At 40.4% G+C, this 14488-nt stretch overlaps 1 protein-coding gene and 1 long non-coding RNA gene across 3 annotated transcripts; both read left to right on the forward strand.

The window, feature by feature from the left end:
• Positions 1–2209: 2209 nt before the first annotated feature.
• Positions 2210–7979, forward strand: LOC131251486 (protein TIFY 6B-like). Of its 2 annotated transcripts, XM_058252228.1 has the most exons (7): positions 2210–2435; positions 5516–5715; positions 5801–6099; positions 6180–6270; positions 6535–6865; positions 6989–7046; positions 7497–7979. In XM_058252228.1, exons 1-7 carry the CDS (start codon positions 2351–2353, stop codon positions 7660–7662), a joined length of 1230 nt encoding a protein of 409 aa, XP_058108211.1. In that variant the 5' UTR covers positions 2210–2350; the 3' UTR covers positions 7663–7979. The 2 variants fall into 2 exon arrangements, with proteins under 2 accessions (XP_058108211.1, XP_058108212.1); XM_058252229.1 differs by lacking the exon at positions 6989–7046 and having other exon boundaries at positions 7497–7681.
• A 2728-nt stretch (positions 7980–10707) lies between these two features.
• On the forward strand, positions 10708–13769 carry LOC131251487 (uncharacterized). The gene is made up of 2 exons (XR_009173890.1): positions 10708–11922; positions 13504–13769. It is a non-coding gene; the product is annotated as an uncharacterized LOC131251487 (long non-coding RNA).
• The last annotated feature ends 719 nt before the right edge of the window (positions 13770–14488 follow it).

Below are 14488 nucleotides of genomic sequence, written 5' to 3' on the forward strand. Positions count from 1 at the left end.
CATTAGTGCAGGGTCCAGCTGTAACTGCTACATGGCTAGCCGAACAGCTAGAAAACGACTAGCTATTGTCTCACAACAGTCAGCATGCAACAGCTTAATTATCCATGCACAACAGTCAGAAAACAGTCGTAAAATGGCTAGTTTTCCAACAGCCAGAAATGACTTAATGGAATTTAAGTCTCTGGACCATAACCCCCTAGCCACCATAGCCTATAAAAGGAGGACCTGGATGGGTTTCCAAACCATCTCAACTCACTCCAGTAAACCCATACGAACTGAGACAGCCAGCCCCTTTCCACTCATATATTCTAGTGTTTCCAGCAACATAGCAAGGCTTAAACCTTAGCTTGAAGAACAGACCAGTGGTGTGGTCTAGAACGGTTCAACTGAACCAGTGGCTGAAGATTTGAACTGACTTGTGCAGAAGTCAAAACTCTTTTTCTCTTCTTTTCTTCTTCTTTTGAGATTTTTTCCTTTATACTGTAATACTACCAGAAAGTGTGTAATTGAGTTCCATTTGGTGAGCCTTCGTGTTTGCTGAATGCAGACCCACACCAGGCTCGTCGTATCCTAGAAGCTACTTGCCTATAACCTACCAGCATACTCAATTCACTTGAGTAGGGGCAAATAACGTTTTAAGGACAGCGTTTCAGACGTGCTTCAGCCTGTCCTGATTTCTGATTATTTTGCACTTTTCGGTTTCCACATCATACAGAAATACAGTAATCTGTATAATTTCTAACATAGAATTGTAAACTGGGTTTGGTTTTCCTTCATCACGGACCATGTCTAGTGGGGCCACCTGACGGATGGTTCTTATTATAGGTTTAGCTTATGCTTATGTGTTCCTGTAGTGTACCAGATACAGAAGATTTCATCCGGACCATTCATCGGGTGAGAGCAGATGCGAACATTTCCAAACCCCACAACTAGACCATCCTGACCATGCATTGATCCACTGATCCAATGAGAGTATGTGACACACTAAAAAATGAACGGCTAGAAAAAGATAGACTTGCCCCTAATAAGACACAAATTTGTACTGGAAGGAGCCCTTGCAACAAAAATCTGTGGGACCCACCCTAATGTCTATATGACATCCACTCCGTCCATTCAGATCTAAAATTCAAGTGGGCACGCCACAAGAAAGAGTGGAGATGTGGATGACAATCATTGAAACCTTCCTAGGACCGTAGAAGTTGTGGATAAGGCTGATATTTGTTAATTTCCTCTTTATTTTGGTGGGACCCATCTAATGAACGGGTTGGATGGAATACAAATATGACAGTGTACCAAAAAAAAAAAAAAAAAAGGCTTAAGGGCTGAGTGTCTCCATCCCAGAGCTAGAACAAGTAATGGAGGGAGCAGATGTCTAAAAGACATTAAGGTGGGCCCCACGGAGATTTTTAACCTTAATGGTTCCATGCAATTGTATGAAATTTGCGTTCGACCTAAACGAGTGGACCGATCCTATTTTTGACTCACCTCGTGTTAACGGTGGGCCCCACATAACTTGTGGCATCTTCAATCTTCAACTTGCGCGACGGGTCCACAAAACCTGACGAGGAATACGTATGAGACTGTCAAATAATCGCCGACTGATTCTCTCTTTATCCGTGCCCCAAACGTCGTAATTCACGAGTCGAAACTGTGGAGAAAAACTTTGGTACTCTGTCCGACTATGATGGATGATACGCGACCATTTAAAAACCACATGGAACTTGCACATGCGGTATCCCACCAATCAAAATAAACCGTCCAAATTATGGTACTCCAATATACATATATTGTGAACCAAAAATCAAAATTACTTGATTATCACCATTGGACACATATTGGACGGCCTCCAACGGTCCTGTTTCCACAAGCAATTGTGTCCTCTAATCAAAGGTTAGCATCTTTCAAACCAATCTGATATTAGGATCAGTGGCTTGAAAACCCTGAGATCTACAATTTAGTCGATTTTATTTGACTTAATTTGCCACGTGTACAAATTTTTAGTGGCTGCGTATCAAGAGGCATACGCAGCCAGAGTATCATCCAACTGCTGTTTCGGTAATGTAGTGCCCAGGAGAGCACGTGGGTGTAACCGAACAAGACGGTTTCGACCGGGAGAGCAGGTGGCCGTCTGATCTGGATCCCATGATCCAACGGCTGAGAATGTGCGTTTGGTGAGCTCCGGAAAGCCAAGTTATAAAAAAGACGCAGCTCTTGTGAAGAAAGCCTCAGCAATTTGGATATGCTTTTCTGCCTTCGTCGACGAAGTCGAGAGAGCGTTGCAGGCAGATAAGAGGGAAAAATCCGAGGGCAGTTTTGTAATTTAGATCTCAATTGTGGGTAGGTTGCGGACATGGAGAGAGATTTCTTGGGATTGAATTCGAACAAGGAATCCGTCGCAGTGAAAGAAGAGATGAAAGAAGGATCGAAAGATTACGGTACGGTTCTGATTTCTTTTCTTTCTTTTTTCCTTTTTTTTTTTTTTGAATTTTCTTTTGGTGTTTTAGAATTCGATATGAGTTTTTCTAAATTTAGAAGTTTGGTTTTTATTTTTTATTTTTTATTTCTGTTTTTTCGGAATTTTTGGGAATCTGATTTAAGATACTGGAGTTAATGGAGAGAGGCAGAGAGGAGGATTGTGCTAACGTGCGCCTCATTTGGAGTTCGGAAACTTCGATTTTTTATTTTCGTAATCTTTTTTGAGTGGAAGGAAGATTGAATTATTTGAGTCGATAGGTGCTTTGTCGGGGATTTTGCTAACGTGCGCATATGCGGCTTACGTTAGATTTTTGCAATTTATGTTTTCGGAATATACTTTTTTATTTACATTTTTTCCTATGTTTGTTGGATTGATTTCGGGATCAACTGGATCTGACTATGTAATATCCAATTTTATGTTTTTTTGGAAATATTTTTAATTTTTAATTTTTAATTCTACTTCTGGAGGGGTGGTTGCTAACGTGCGCCATGCACTAGCGCCGCGGATCAGACGGTAGCCGGAACTCAAATATTCCAAACCCAGATTAGAGTGGTTCCTTCAGTTCCGCCTTTTCCGCCATCTGGCAGACAGCCAGGGTTTTGGTCAAACGAACATCGAGAGGCCTTTTCCCCCACTGTCTAATACATCCGGATTCGGTGTGTATGCTTTGTTCTAATGTAGGCCGCACGTGCTATCACGGAACGCACGTGGGAGATCCGAGCTTTTCGATAGGTGGGCCACGCTCCGTAGACCTCCCTGCCTAAAATCAATCCGTACAAAACAGATGGCTAGAAGAAAAAGATGCTAGCCGTCTGATTGCTTTGTACAAAGCCGGATACAGGCCGGAGATTCTACGGCCCAAGTGGTGTGGAGCTCGGATCTTGCTAACACGTGCCGAAGTTGCATGTGTAGATGCTAATGCTCTGCACACGTGTAGACTTAGAAAATAACATTAAATATCATTATTATAATATAATAGAGAGGTCTCCATTCCAGCTGTTTCTTACAGAAGTTATAGTCCATCCAGTTAGTAAATTCCTACTTCTTATATGAATATGACATCCAATCCTTTCAATTAATTTTCTATACTAAAATCAGTTGTATCTACTCATCTTGTGGGCCATATCATGAAAAAACAATTTCGAGCCATTGATAAATAGAAAAGTAAATGTGGCACACTAAATGACTAGATATGGTTGATTTTTGCGTAATTAAATTTCCTTAGTGGGCCAAACCTATTGGGCGGATTGGATATCTCACGCACATGAAATGTTGGGAGATACTAGCTGGTTGACCATAACTTGTGGTCCAACAGGTTGGACTCAGACACCTTCTAAATAATAATTATGCCATGCATGCGAGGGCAATTTAGAATACAAACGGCATTTATAAAACAATTGAGGAATAAATGGCAGTGATGGTCTTACTAATTTTTAATCTAATGGTGGACCATTTTAGGAATATGTGTCATTATAAAATGATAATACCATATGGGTGCACTCCTACTGGGTAGAAGTGGGGCCCATATGATGTATTCCTAAAATCCAACCCGTCCATCAGATGGGCCGTTTTATATTACTCTCAGGCGCTATAAATCAGCCTAAATGGAAACTCAAGTGGTTCACAGCAAAGGGTACAAGTTGAGAGGGGATGCCCACCGTTGATTTGCATGGGATGTCCATCATATTCTGTTTCATCTGCTATGGATAAAGAGTCAGGACTAAATAATCAGGTCCACCCTGTTGAAAATCAATGGTGTACATCCCCTCCCTCCTTTTCCCCTGTACTGTGGCCCACGAGTTTCCATGGACTACATACACCACGTGGGCCCCATATCTGCCAGTGTTGCTGATACTACCGTAAAGCACCTTATATAATAATTACTAAGCTATGCTATTATCTTGGTCCAGAATCTGAATTGGGCCACTGATCGATCAGATGGCTCTCAGTGGATGCGTTATCAATAATTATTGGTGATGGATGATATGATAAATGTATTGGATGTACCATTTTGAGTTATGACAATGCATTGTATCAGTAGGTTTGAAAATCAGGTAGCCATACTGTGCATATGTACAATTGTGGCCCATGGCCAAGTGATCCAGACCGCTGATTTGATAGGTTCTAATGATGATAGACAATCTGTCGATCGTCTCCCTAGCTGAATAACACCTGTAATCTTAGGTAAAATAGCTCATTTCAACCTACTGGTGATGTAATTGAATATTTGGCATGCGAGGTTTCTAATTTTTGGAAATGGATATGCCTAGAATGGATCTTAATTCATGTGTGGTTGGAGGACTTTTGATTGCAATTTGCATATGTCAAGATTCCTAATTTTCAAAGACTGATCCTGATTAAGATAATACAGAATTAAGATGGGTTGTGATCATATTCCTATAATCGATCTTAAATCATGTGTTTGAAGATTTTAAATTGCAATTTGCATCAACAGATTTGAGATGGGTTGTGATCATATGCCTAGAATAGATCTTAATTAATATGTTTTTTGAGAATTTGAGTTGCAATTTGTGTCGATGTTGTTAGTCTTTGCTAGAAGCATTTATCATGGTATTATTTCTATATGATTTTATATCATATTGAACAAATTCTGTCGATTTGTAATCGACGGTTTCTAATCAAGAAATGAAGATTTCAACATGGGTTTTGTTCTGTTTTGTTGAATTTCTTTCTTAGATAGAAGCAGGTGATCCATCTCATTTGGTTGAATTTCTTGGGCTGATCCATCTTGAACGAATTCCGTTAATGTGTAATCGATGGTGCAGATGTGTGCAAATCTGAACTTTCCATTGTGACACACTACTTGGATCTGCTGACCTAAAAATCAGGCCACTTCTTGATTGAAACATCTTGATTTTTTGGCCTGCAGATCTAAACTGTGTTGCCTACTGATGGAATGCTTGGATCTTGGACGCTTGTGCTATAATGTCGATGAAATTGGACTTTGAAGAGCTTCAGATCATGCGTAGAACCGTGATCTGCTTTCATGTTCTGATTAATGTCATGGATCCCTTGCAGGATTTGTGGCGAGTTCTGGGATGCAGTGGGGTTTCTCAAACAAGGTGTCCGCCTTGCCCCCGTTCATGTCATTCAAGGCCCCACAAGAGGAGAGGCCGAAAAAGATCATGTTCGATCCACTGATGGCATCTGCATTTCAGCCGATCTCAACTGTTGAAGCTTTTGATTCCACTCATAGAACCTCATCTTTAGCAAACCAGGTCCGATAACCCCACATCTCTAATATGTGATTGAATTTGAATTTTTTTTATCAGGGAACTGAACTTCTCTTCCCTTGCCGTGCAGAAAGCCTTCAATCTTGATAGGCAAGGTGCCCATTATGCAATGCCAACTTATCCAGTCCACCCAATCGATGGCCATGGTGTTCCGGCCCACCGCGCTCATGAAATCAGAACGTATCCGGTTTCCAACCATCCATTCTCGGTGGCTATGGGCAATCCTTACTTCAAGGTCCATGGCGCTTCGACTGGGCCCCATGTGGCAGCCAATTCCATGAAGCAACAGCCACTTGGGGGAATTCCAGTGACAGCCCCACATTCTATGGTCCCCTTCATGGGGTCTCTGGCCGGGACATACACACCAAGGTACTAAAATTTTCTGTTTGAATCTCTTCAAATAAATTTTGAAAGTGTAAAATGGCAACTGAAATGGATCTGCTCTGCAGGAATGTTTCAAAACCCATGGCAGCGCCAGCGCAACTGACCATATTTTATGGGGGTGCAGTGAATGTCTACGAAGACGTCCCACTGGAGAAGGTATGGCACAAGATTAGTGCGTTTGAGATTCGGTCATTCATCGATTCGGTCATTCATCTAATGGTCCCTCTAAATAGGTCCAATCCGATGATTGTATCTGTGTGCCCCAGATGATTATAGGACTGTCCTCATTTCTGGGCCACATTGTGTAGTGGGACCCACCTGATGAATGCACCCCATCCGGCACGCATGGGGAGCATGAGTAGTGATGGCAGGGTGGTCTTTTTAGTAGTGGTACTCAGATTTCTCCTGGTGCTTTGGCAGGCTCAGGCGATTATGTTCTTGGCGGGGAACGGGTCTTCAGTGGCTGCAAACATGGTGAATCCGTTAGCCCAAGTTCCAGCAATGGCCCCGAAGCCAGTTGCCTGCGATGGTGCTTACATCAACCAAGCCCATTCGCCTTCCCCTTGCTCAGGCCTTTCAAGCCCAATATCTGTAACTTCACACTCGAATGCTCAATCCGGAAGCGGATCTAGCAATAACGAAGACTTGTTGGCCACAAAGGCCATTGGAGGATTGGGCCCCACCAGCCAACCAGAACCTCCAAAGATAGTCACTCAAGCAGGATCTACCACTGCAAATATGATGCCAGCAGGTATCACTTCTCCCCAACTAATCTGTTATGGTTCTGTTCCTAACGGTCTGGAATTGCATTTCATGTTTGGTGGACCAAATGCACCCTTATCAAATAATATATGTAATGATTTTGGTTCTGCAGCCGTTCCTCAGGCTCGCAAAGCATCGTTGGCTCGATTTCTGGAGAAGCGCAAGGAGAGGTAATTTGCTGGACATATTGTATTTGTAAAGGGTGAATGTTTCCACCATTGATGATGGGAAAGTGCAGGCCCTAAGGGCTCGTTTGGCAGCCTTGATTTTAAAATCAAGTGAATTTTGCTAATCAACTGTAAGGTGGGATTTTAGAAAGGTTTCTTTTGGTGGACTTTGTTGTCTAAAATCCAAATCCCTAATCCCTCCATTCCATTCTGCCAAACGAGCCCCTACATCTCAATATGGCCAGGTGGGGTCTACTTCCTAATCATCTTTTGATATTGTTGCCATCGCTCGATCAAGGTCTAGTGGTAATGGGAAGTGGGACCAACTCTCATCGTTGTTTGTCCCTGATTGAGCAAGATTGGATGCAGATACCATTCACCAGAGGCAAGATTTTTCGCATCATCATTTGGCATCTGTTATGTTATCCTTATGTTGTTTTGTACCCATGCCAGGGTAATGAGTGCGGTGCCTTATACCACCTCCAGGAAGTCTCCGGAGAGCATGTTCAGGTCTGACGGTGCTGGTTTTTCTGGCAACTCATTGACCAAAGAGCCATCATGGTGTGTGGGCCCACAGAAGAACGACACAGATAGTTCGAAAATGCTAACGAATTTATAGATGTAAATTTCTCTAAGGAGCTCTACTCTTCCTTTTTTTGTATTTTTGGATTTTAATTTGATTCTTTTCAGTATCAGACATCACTTATATATATATATATATATATATATATATATATATATATATATATATATATATATATATATATATATATATATATATATATATAAGCATGGCTTTTCTCTCTGCGCAACTGATGAGAGAGGCGTTTAGTTGCAGCATGCTTTTGTAACATACATAAATCTATATAACTCGTATGATTTTTGTAGAAATAATACAGGTTTAATATTAAGATCCTGATATTGTATTTTCACTTATTTGAGGGAGAGGACTGATGACCTGCAATTGGTTGTATGGTGCAACCCTTTTTTTTTTTGAAGCTTTAGAGATTGTTTCAATTTTGTACTGTAAAATATCAAACCGTTTGTAAAACTGGGCTGTAATTGTTTTGATGTTTTAGGTGTAGATACACTAAAAAAGCTGATGCATGATGTATCGGCTCGAAACAGCCCAATACATGGCGATTTGGGGCAATACGTGGTGTCAGTGGTGAACGACATGTCATGAAACATCCATTTCAAACCTTGTGGAGATCTGGCCGTTCATTAGGGATCTAGGTGAACCGAGCGTGAATCAGGAAGGTCCAACTTGTATGAAAGGAAAAAAAAAAAAAAAAGTTTTGCTAACGGCCCCACCATTCATACTTTCATTGAGGTCGTTAAAAGCATTCCCACAGCTTTTAAACGTAGCTTAATCGTGAAGTGGTACCACTATATGCTTCTTAATGATAGTCAAGCCTCGCAAATTTACAGGATTCAGCCATGTTACCTTTGAAATTTAATTAAACATGGCTTGATCTAGACTTCTAGTGAGCTAGCGCACTATTTGGCCAGGACACTTTACTTAACATCTGCTTTAGATGCCCAGAGTGAATTTGAAAAGAGGGAAAATAAAAGTTAAGTAGTTCCAATGCCTATCTTCATCTTTTCTTATAGAAAGATAAAAGATATTAACTATGTAGTTAATAAAATACACGGTCCCCAGTACACTGTTAATTGTAGGATGCTTTTAGGTTAAAAGACCTTTTGTAAGTGCTTATATTTAAAGCATGGTTGTTGGTATGTGCCAGCACCCCAACCGTGAATAAACCATTACACCGATATTTATCGATCTCTCGACTTGGCTATAAAACTATTATTCCATCCTCAGCAAATACTTACATAGTTGGAGAGGCCCGTTTTGTTAAAGTGGTTTGCCACACACTTTCATCAATAAATTTGAGGAAAATCCTCATTCTGACTTTGCAATAAGAATAGTTTGAGCCATCAAAGGGAGGTAGCTTGGTAATGGACAGACTATCGAAATTTGACATTTTAATAGCTTTAGATCTAGTTCTAGGAGATAAATCCTGAAAAGAACAACCTAGATCTGATACCACTTATAGGACCTCAACCTTATTGTTCCAACCTGGTGAGCTAAAAGCTTAACTTGTTAGCCAAAGCCGAAACAATAGTTTTATATCCAAGTTGGGGGATCGATAAATGTCAGTATAACGGTTCCTTCACGGTTGGGGTGTTGGCCCATACCATCACCTTTCAACACAGACATGGGCTTAGAGACTTTACGATATTTCTTCTACAGTCATTGAGCCTAATGCCCAACAATTAAGTCCATCTAGAAAAGACTCGGGGTCATTGTTATAGGTAAAATGGAGCTAAACAAATGTATAAGACAAATGAGTCGAGTAGCCAGACTTGATGACTATGGATTGCTTAAGGGTCGAAAAATCACCCCGACCTTTGGTGTCAGCTACTTTCTACCTTGGCCTCAGTGACAATATCTTTAAAATAGGATTATCCTCTGAGATATTCATCGAGTATTATGCCAATCGAGGTATAGTCGGAGATATTCTTTGTTGATGTAGAAATTTGGTTAGTCTCTTCCGAACCTGCTTATCTACATAAGGAACGGACAAAGAAGACCCTGGCTAGAGCAAGGGACCCTCTGATGCCTAAGTCATGAAAGGAATCTGAGTTGAGTTGAAGATTGAGGGTTTAGGGCTAAAGATAGTGCATACCTCCCACCATTAGAAGTACCTCTATTTATAGTTTAGGAGAGTTAGTGGTGTAGAGGTGATCTACCTATTTAGTAGGTGCGTATTGTAAAGGGATTCAGATCCCGAACTAGTAAGAGGATATTCCAAAATCCTAGGGGAGAATCTCGGGATTCTGAGCATGTCGTAAATATCCCCTAAGATATTTGGGGAAGACCACGGGCGAATCTCCCTTAGATGAGGATTGACTCCCCAGAACTATCGAACCATCGGAGATGTGCAGTGGGAGGCCGAAGTGGTCTTGGCCGACCAGGGCATGCTGACCCGAATAACGTCGAGCTAGGTTGTGCCAACCTACCTTCCTAATCAAGTAGGAAGACAGGGGGTCCTGACGAACTCTGGAGATCTTAGAGTTGATGGAGGTGGTGCCCTTGCAGACATGTCGCTTTGTCACAATCCGGGAGTAGGGAGTGGGCCCTTGTAGGATCCGAGCTTCATGTTGGTCTTTCGAGAGGCCGAGCTCATAAGGTTCTAACCTAACCTTTCATTATAGGTCGGTCCGTTTTTCCCCATAACATTCTTGAAGTTAAAATCCGACTCCAATACGGGCACCTCCAGCATATTCAGTAAATCAACTTGGATACGAGACCGCCCAAAAAGCATTGAAGATCACGCCGATCAAGGTAAAGTCAGAGATATTCTTGAAGTTAGAATTTGACTCCAATACGAGCACCTCCAACATATATAGCAAATCAACTCAGATACGAGACCGCCCAAAAAGCCTATAAATACACCCTCGTCATGTGTAACGTCCTGAATTTTCGTTGCTTTGAATTTCCAAAAATCCTTGAATTTTTTAAAAATATAATTAACTTATTTTGTCACTTATTGACTATTAATACTCGATGTGAGCCTACACATGGGTGGTACTAGTAAAGAACCACACAAATTCGATTAATCAACCGTAGGAAGCCAATGAATCCGCCGAACATCAGGCTTAGCCTTGTGATTTATTCACATAGGGCCTATTTCTACTTGAACTATTATTGACAAATCAAGACAACCGTAACTAAATAAAGACATGCCGAAAGCTGAGACAAGTAGGAGTCAGATCTTAATTAACAAACCAAATTAATCTAATTACTCCTCTAGCCTAAGAACCAACGGTTTAGGGTTATTAGGATCGAGTCGCTGTTTCTACCAATTATAAATTGGTCACACTATAAACTTAACTAATCCAAACCCTAATAATTGTATACAAGAAATCTCATTACCCAATTCATTCCAAAAATGCCATAATTATCCAAATAAGCTCTGAACCGCTCGTTTGTTGCCCACTAAACCCGAAACTATAGAATAATGTCTGTCTCACTAGGCTTGATACTCATCACGGGTGGTAAACCAAGATAGTGCCCAGAATTACTGAACTTAGGCTGCAATCTAAGTGCTTTAAATATGCGAATCCCGTAGATTGAAATATGGAACTTAAGTGAAACTAGTGACTTTGTTCTTTCATGAAGTTGTGACTTTCGGACCGTCGATTCATGGACAAAGCCGGGGTACCGACTAAAGATATTTCCTAATACATATCCGTATAGCCAAGGCCCCAATTGATCATCAGTGACCGTCGATCTAAGTTATGGCCTTCCCGATTAATACGCACGTCCGATCATCGGATGGTTGTGTCTAAACATAGATCGCCTATTGAGACACTCATTACATGACTTAGATTGACCTGTACGCCTCCTAGTGAGTCTCATTGATTAGAAACAACCCCCTCCAGGGTCAATATAATGAATAAAGGGCCATTAGGGCCATATGCACCTAATCTAGTATTATAAATATGGCATTTGGGGGCCTCCTTTGCTCCCATACGAATTTCATACCTTATAAGAGAAAGAAAAAAAAATGGAAAGAGAAAGAGAAGAAAAGAAAAAGAGGAAGAGAGTTGTGAGAGAGAGAGAGAGAAGGACCTTGGTGCTTCGGGGTTAATAGTTCATCAATCAAACCCTTTAACTTACCGAATCCTTCGCCAAATCTACCGTCACTCGCAACTAAAGGTAAGACTTACTTTCAACAATTCAATTTCACAACTTATACCTCATTTACTTATAATTAACAATACTTCCTTGCTTGACATTAGGAATTAGTGATTTTACCCAAATTCACAATCCTAGGAGCTCAAAGATTGAAAATTCCTTCTTAAGGTGCAGACCATTATGCCTAGGTTTCCATTTATCAACCCTTGAGGGTGTCAATTAATAATATCTTGTAGTGAATGGTTTGTGAATAGCTTGCATGTCTATATTTCAATTTTGATTGCAATATGTGTCATTGATAGTTTATGAATGCTTACGTGTTTGATAAAATGCCCAGGTGATTAAATGCATTATTCTAATGATGCTCACATGTTTGGTTGAATACTTGATTGGATGTGTTAATTTTTTGATGCTTACATGTTTGATTAAATGCTCTAGTGAATGTGTTATTTCATAGAGGCTCACATGTTTGATAAATTGCCTAAGTGAATAGGTGAGCGTTCTATGAATGCTCTTATGTTTGATAAAATGCCTATGTGATTGTATCGTTGAATTTATGTTAACAATATGATGAATTACTAAGTTTGTAGTGATGCTTAGGTTGCTTATAATGTTGGGTCAGTTGGTAAATTGCCCAAATCAATGAATGGCCTGAGTTAGGCCGACCACCCTAAACTTGTTTGATTGACCCGGGTTGAACACAGACGACCGACAGTAAGTGGACTACACGGGATGCTTACACCTAATATCGGTTGCGTTATGGTTCTTACAGATCAATCAAATTACTCCACTAGCCGACTGATCATGTATGTTCACAATGTATAATACGACCAAATTGAATTTAGGATACCCCATTCCTAATGGATGGTCCATTCATAACCGTTAGTGCGAAACGATCCCACTAAGACTCATGAGTCGGGCATGATGGTATGGGATACCGTGTCCGAGCTGTCGGCCTATGTTGGAGTGACGAGTCTCCCTATAATGACCAGTGAACACTAATGGAGGTAATATATCATTGTTCGAATGACCTCCGTCAAATTACTAGGCTGATAATTGTGTGCCAGAGTACCGTTCGAATGACCTATGCATGAATTGAATTGGGTGACAAGTCCTTTCCTTTTATGGTGACTTACTTTTATGTGACAAGCCCACACCTCGTAACTGAGTCATCATATTCGGTGTTTGGGTGACGACTTATACTGAGTTAATCCTCATACATTTAGGTATCATGTCGTACCTTTGGAATCGTTGATTTGTGAGATAAATGGGTGACACCTAAATTTGAATCAAGGGACACTAGTAAGGAGCTGCTACGTGCTGCAATGAACCACGTGATTCAGATAAGGACTAGTGATATGATGTTGGTATCTTAGCTTCGCCATTATGCTGGATGAATAGAATTTAATAATTATTCGGCTAACATACGCATCAATCGCATTGCATTAGATAGGATGTGGCGATTTAGCGTTAGAGTCGCGTGATGTGAGAGTATTGGCATTTGCAAAATAAGCATTGAAGTCGCTTGTGAGAGAGTGTTAAATTATGAGGTACATACATCATTTCATAGTCTCATTCAGATATTTAACAAGAGTATTTAGGAAATATTTGATGTCCTGTTTATCATTAACTGCGCTGATTGAGTCGATAACATGTGTAACTTAGAACTAATGGAACCACTGAGTTAGCTACTCACTCTCACTTGGGACTATGTTTTAAAACACCAACTAGACATTGTTGTTAATGCAGGTTCTATCGAAGCCTCTGGCGAGTTGGCTCATATCAGCTTGGACTTTCGTCGTGATGCCTTGGGAGTGTCGAGCGAAGCTAGAAGACTTTGCTTTTATTCCTGTTTTGTGCTTGTATATGTTAGAATCCCTGATCGGGCATGCTTTATGTGTAAGTTTTGTTGTACGTTCATTATGACTTGTATAATCCCCATTTTAGGCGTTCACTATTACTGGAATTGTATTTTTTACCATTAGCATTATATTTATGGATTTCTGTTATCTTTACTTCGCTTTGTATCTGATAAGTTGGATTGTGCTACTCTGATTATTTGTGTATAGATTAAATGTGAATTTGAATGAAGACACACGTGCATTTCATTAAGTTAACTCTCGGGAACTCGGAATCAGAGTCTATGTACTCGGGTACCGATTTTCAGGGCGTTACACTATGGGTAAAAGGTAGACACAACGATCCTGATTCTTTTACTCCTTCTGCAGACCTACCCTGACTTAGGCATCGGAGGGTCCTCAGCCTTAACCTGCACCTCCAATGTATTCTCTTGTTCTTCATTAAATTAGAGGTACTCCAACTAGCAGGAGGTGAGGCAGGATCGACCAGATTTCAGCATCAACAATCATGATAGAGTCTTAATAGTTTGACGTGCCAAGTGCACCTTAATAAGTTTTTAAAATATAAGAATGGCCCTATATAAATTACATTTCAAACCCTACTTACAATGTAGGATCTTAAAAAAGTTTTTAAAAGAAAGGTTATAACATACAAAATTTCAAAAAACTAATTTAAGGAACATGACAAAAATAATTTTAACATTTTCATAAGGCGTGTATGGATTGGGGGTAAAATGAAGAAAATCAATTGTTAGGATTTTATTTTCATTTTCCATATCGACATCTAAATTTTTACTAGGGAATTATATGACGGGACACTTGGTTTTTAAATTCTCCCAATTTAGGGCCTTTAATAAATTGAAAATTGTTTGCAT

The sequence above is a fragment of the Magnolia sinica genome, chromosome 7, assembly GCF_029962835.1.
Source record: "Magnolia sinica isolate HGM2019 chromosome 7, MsV1, whole genome shotgun sequence".
NCBI classification, from domain to species: domain Eukaryota; kingdom Viridiplantae; phylum Streptophyta; class Magnoliopsida; order Magnoliales; family Magnoliaceae; genus Magnolia; species Magnolia sinica.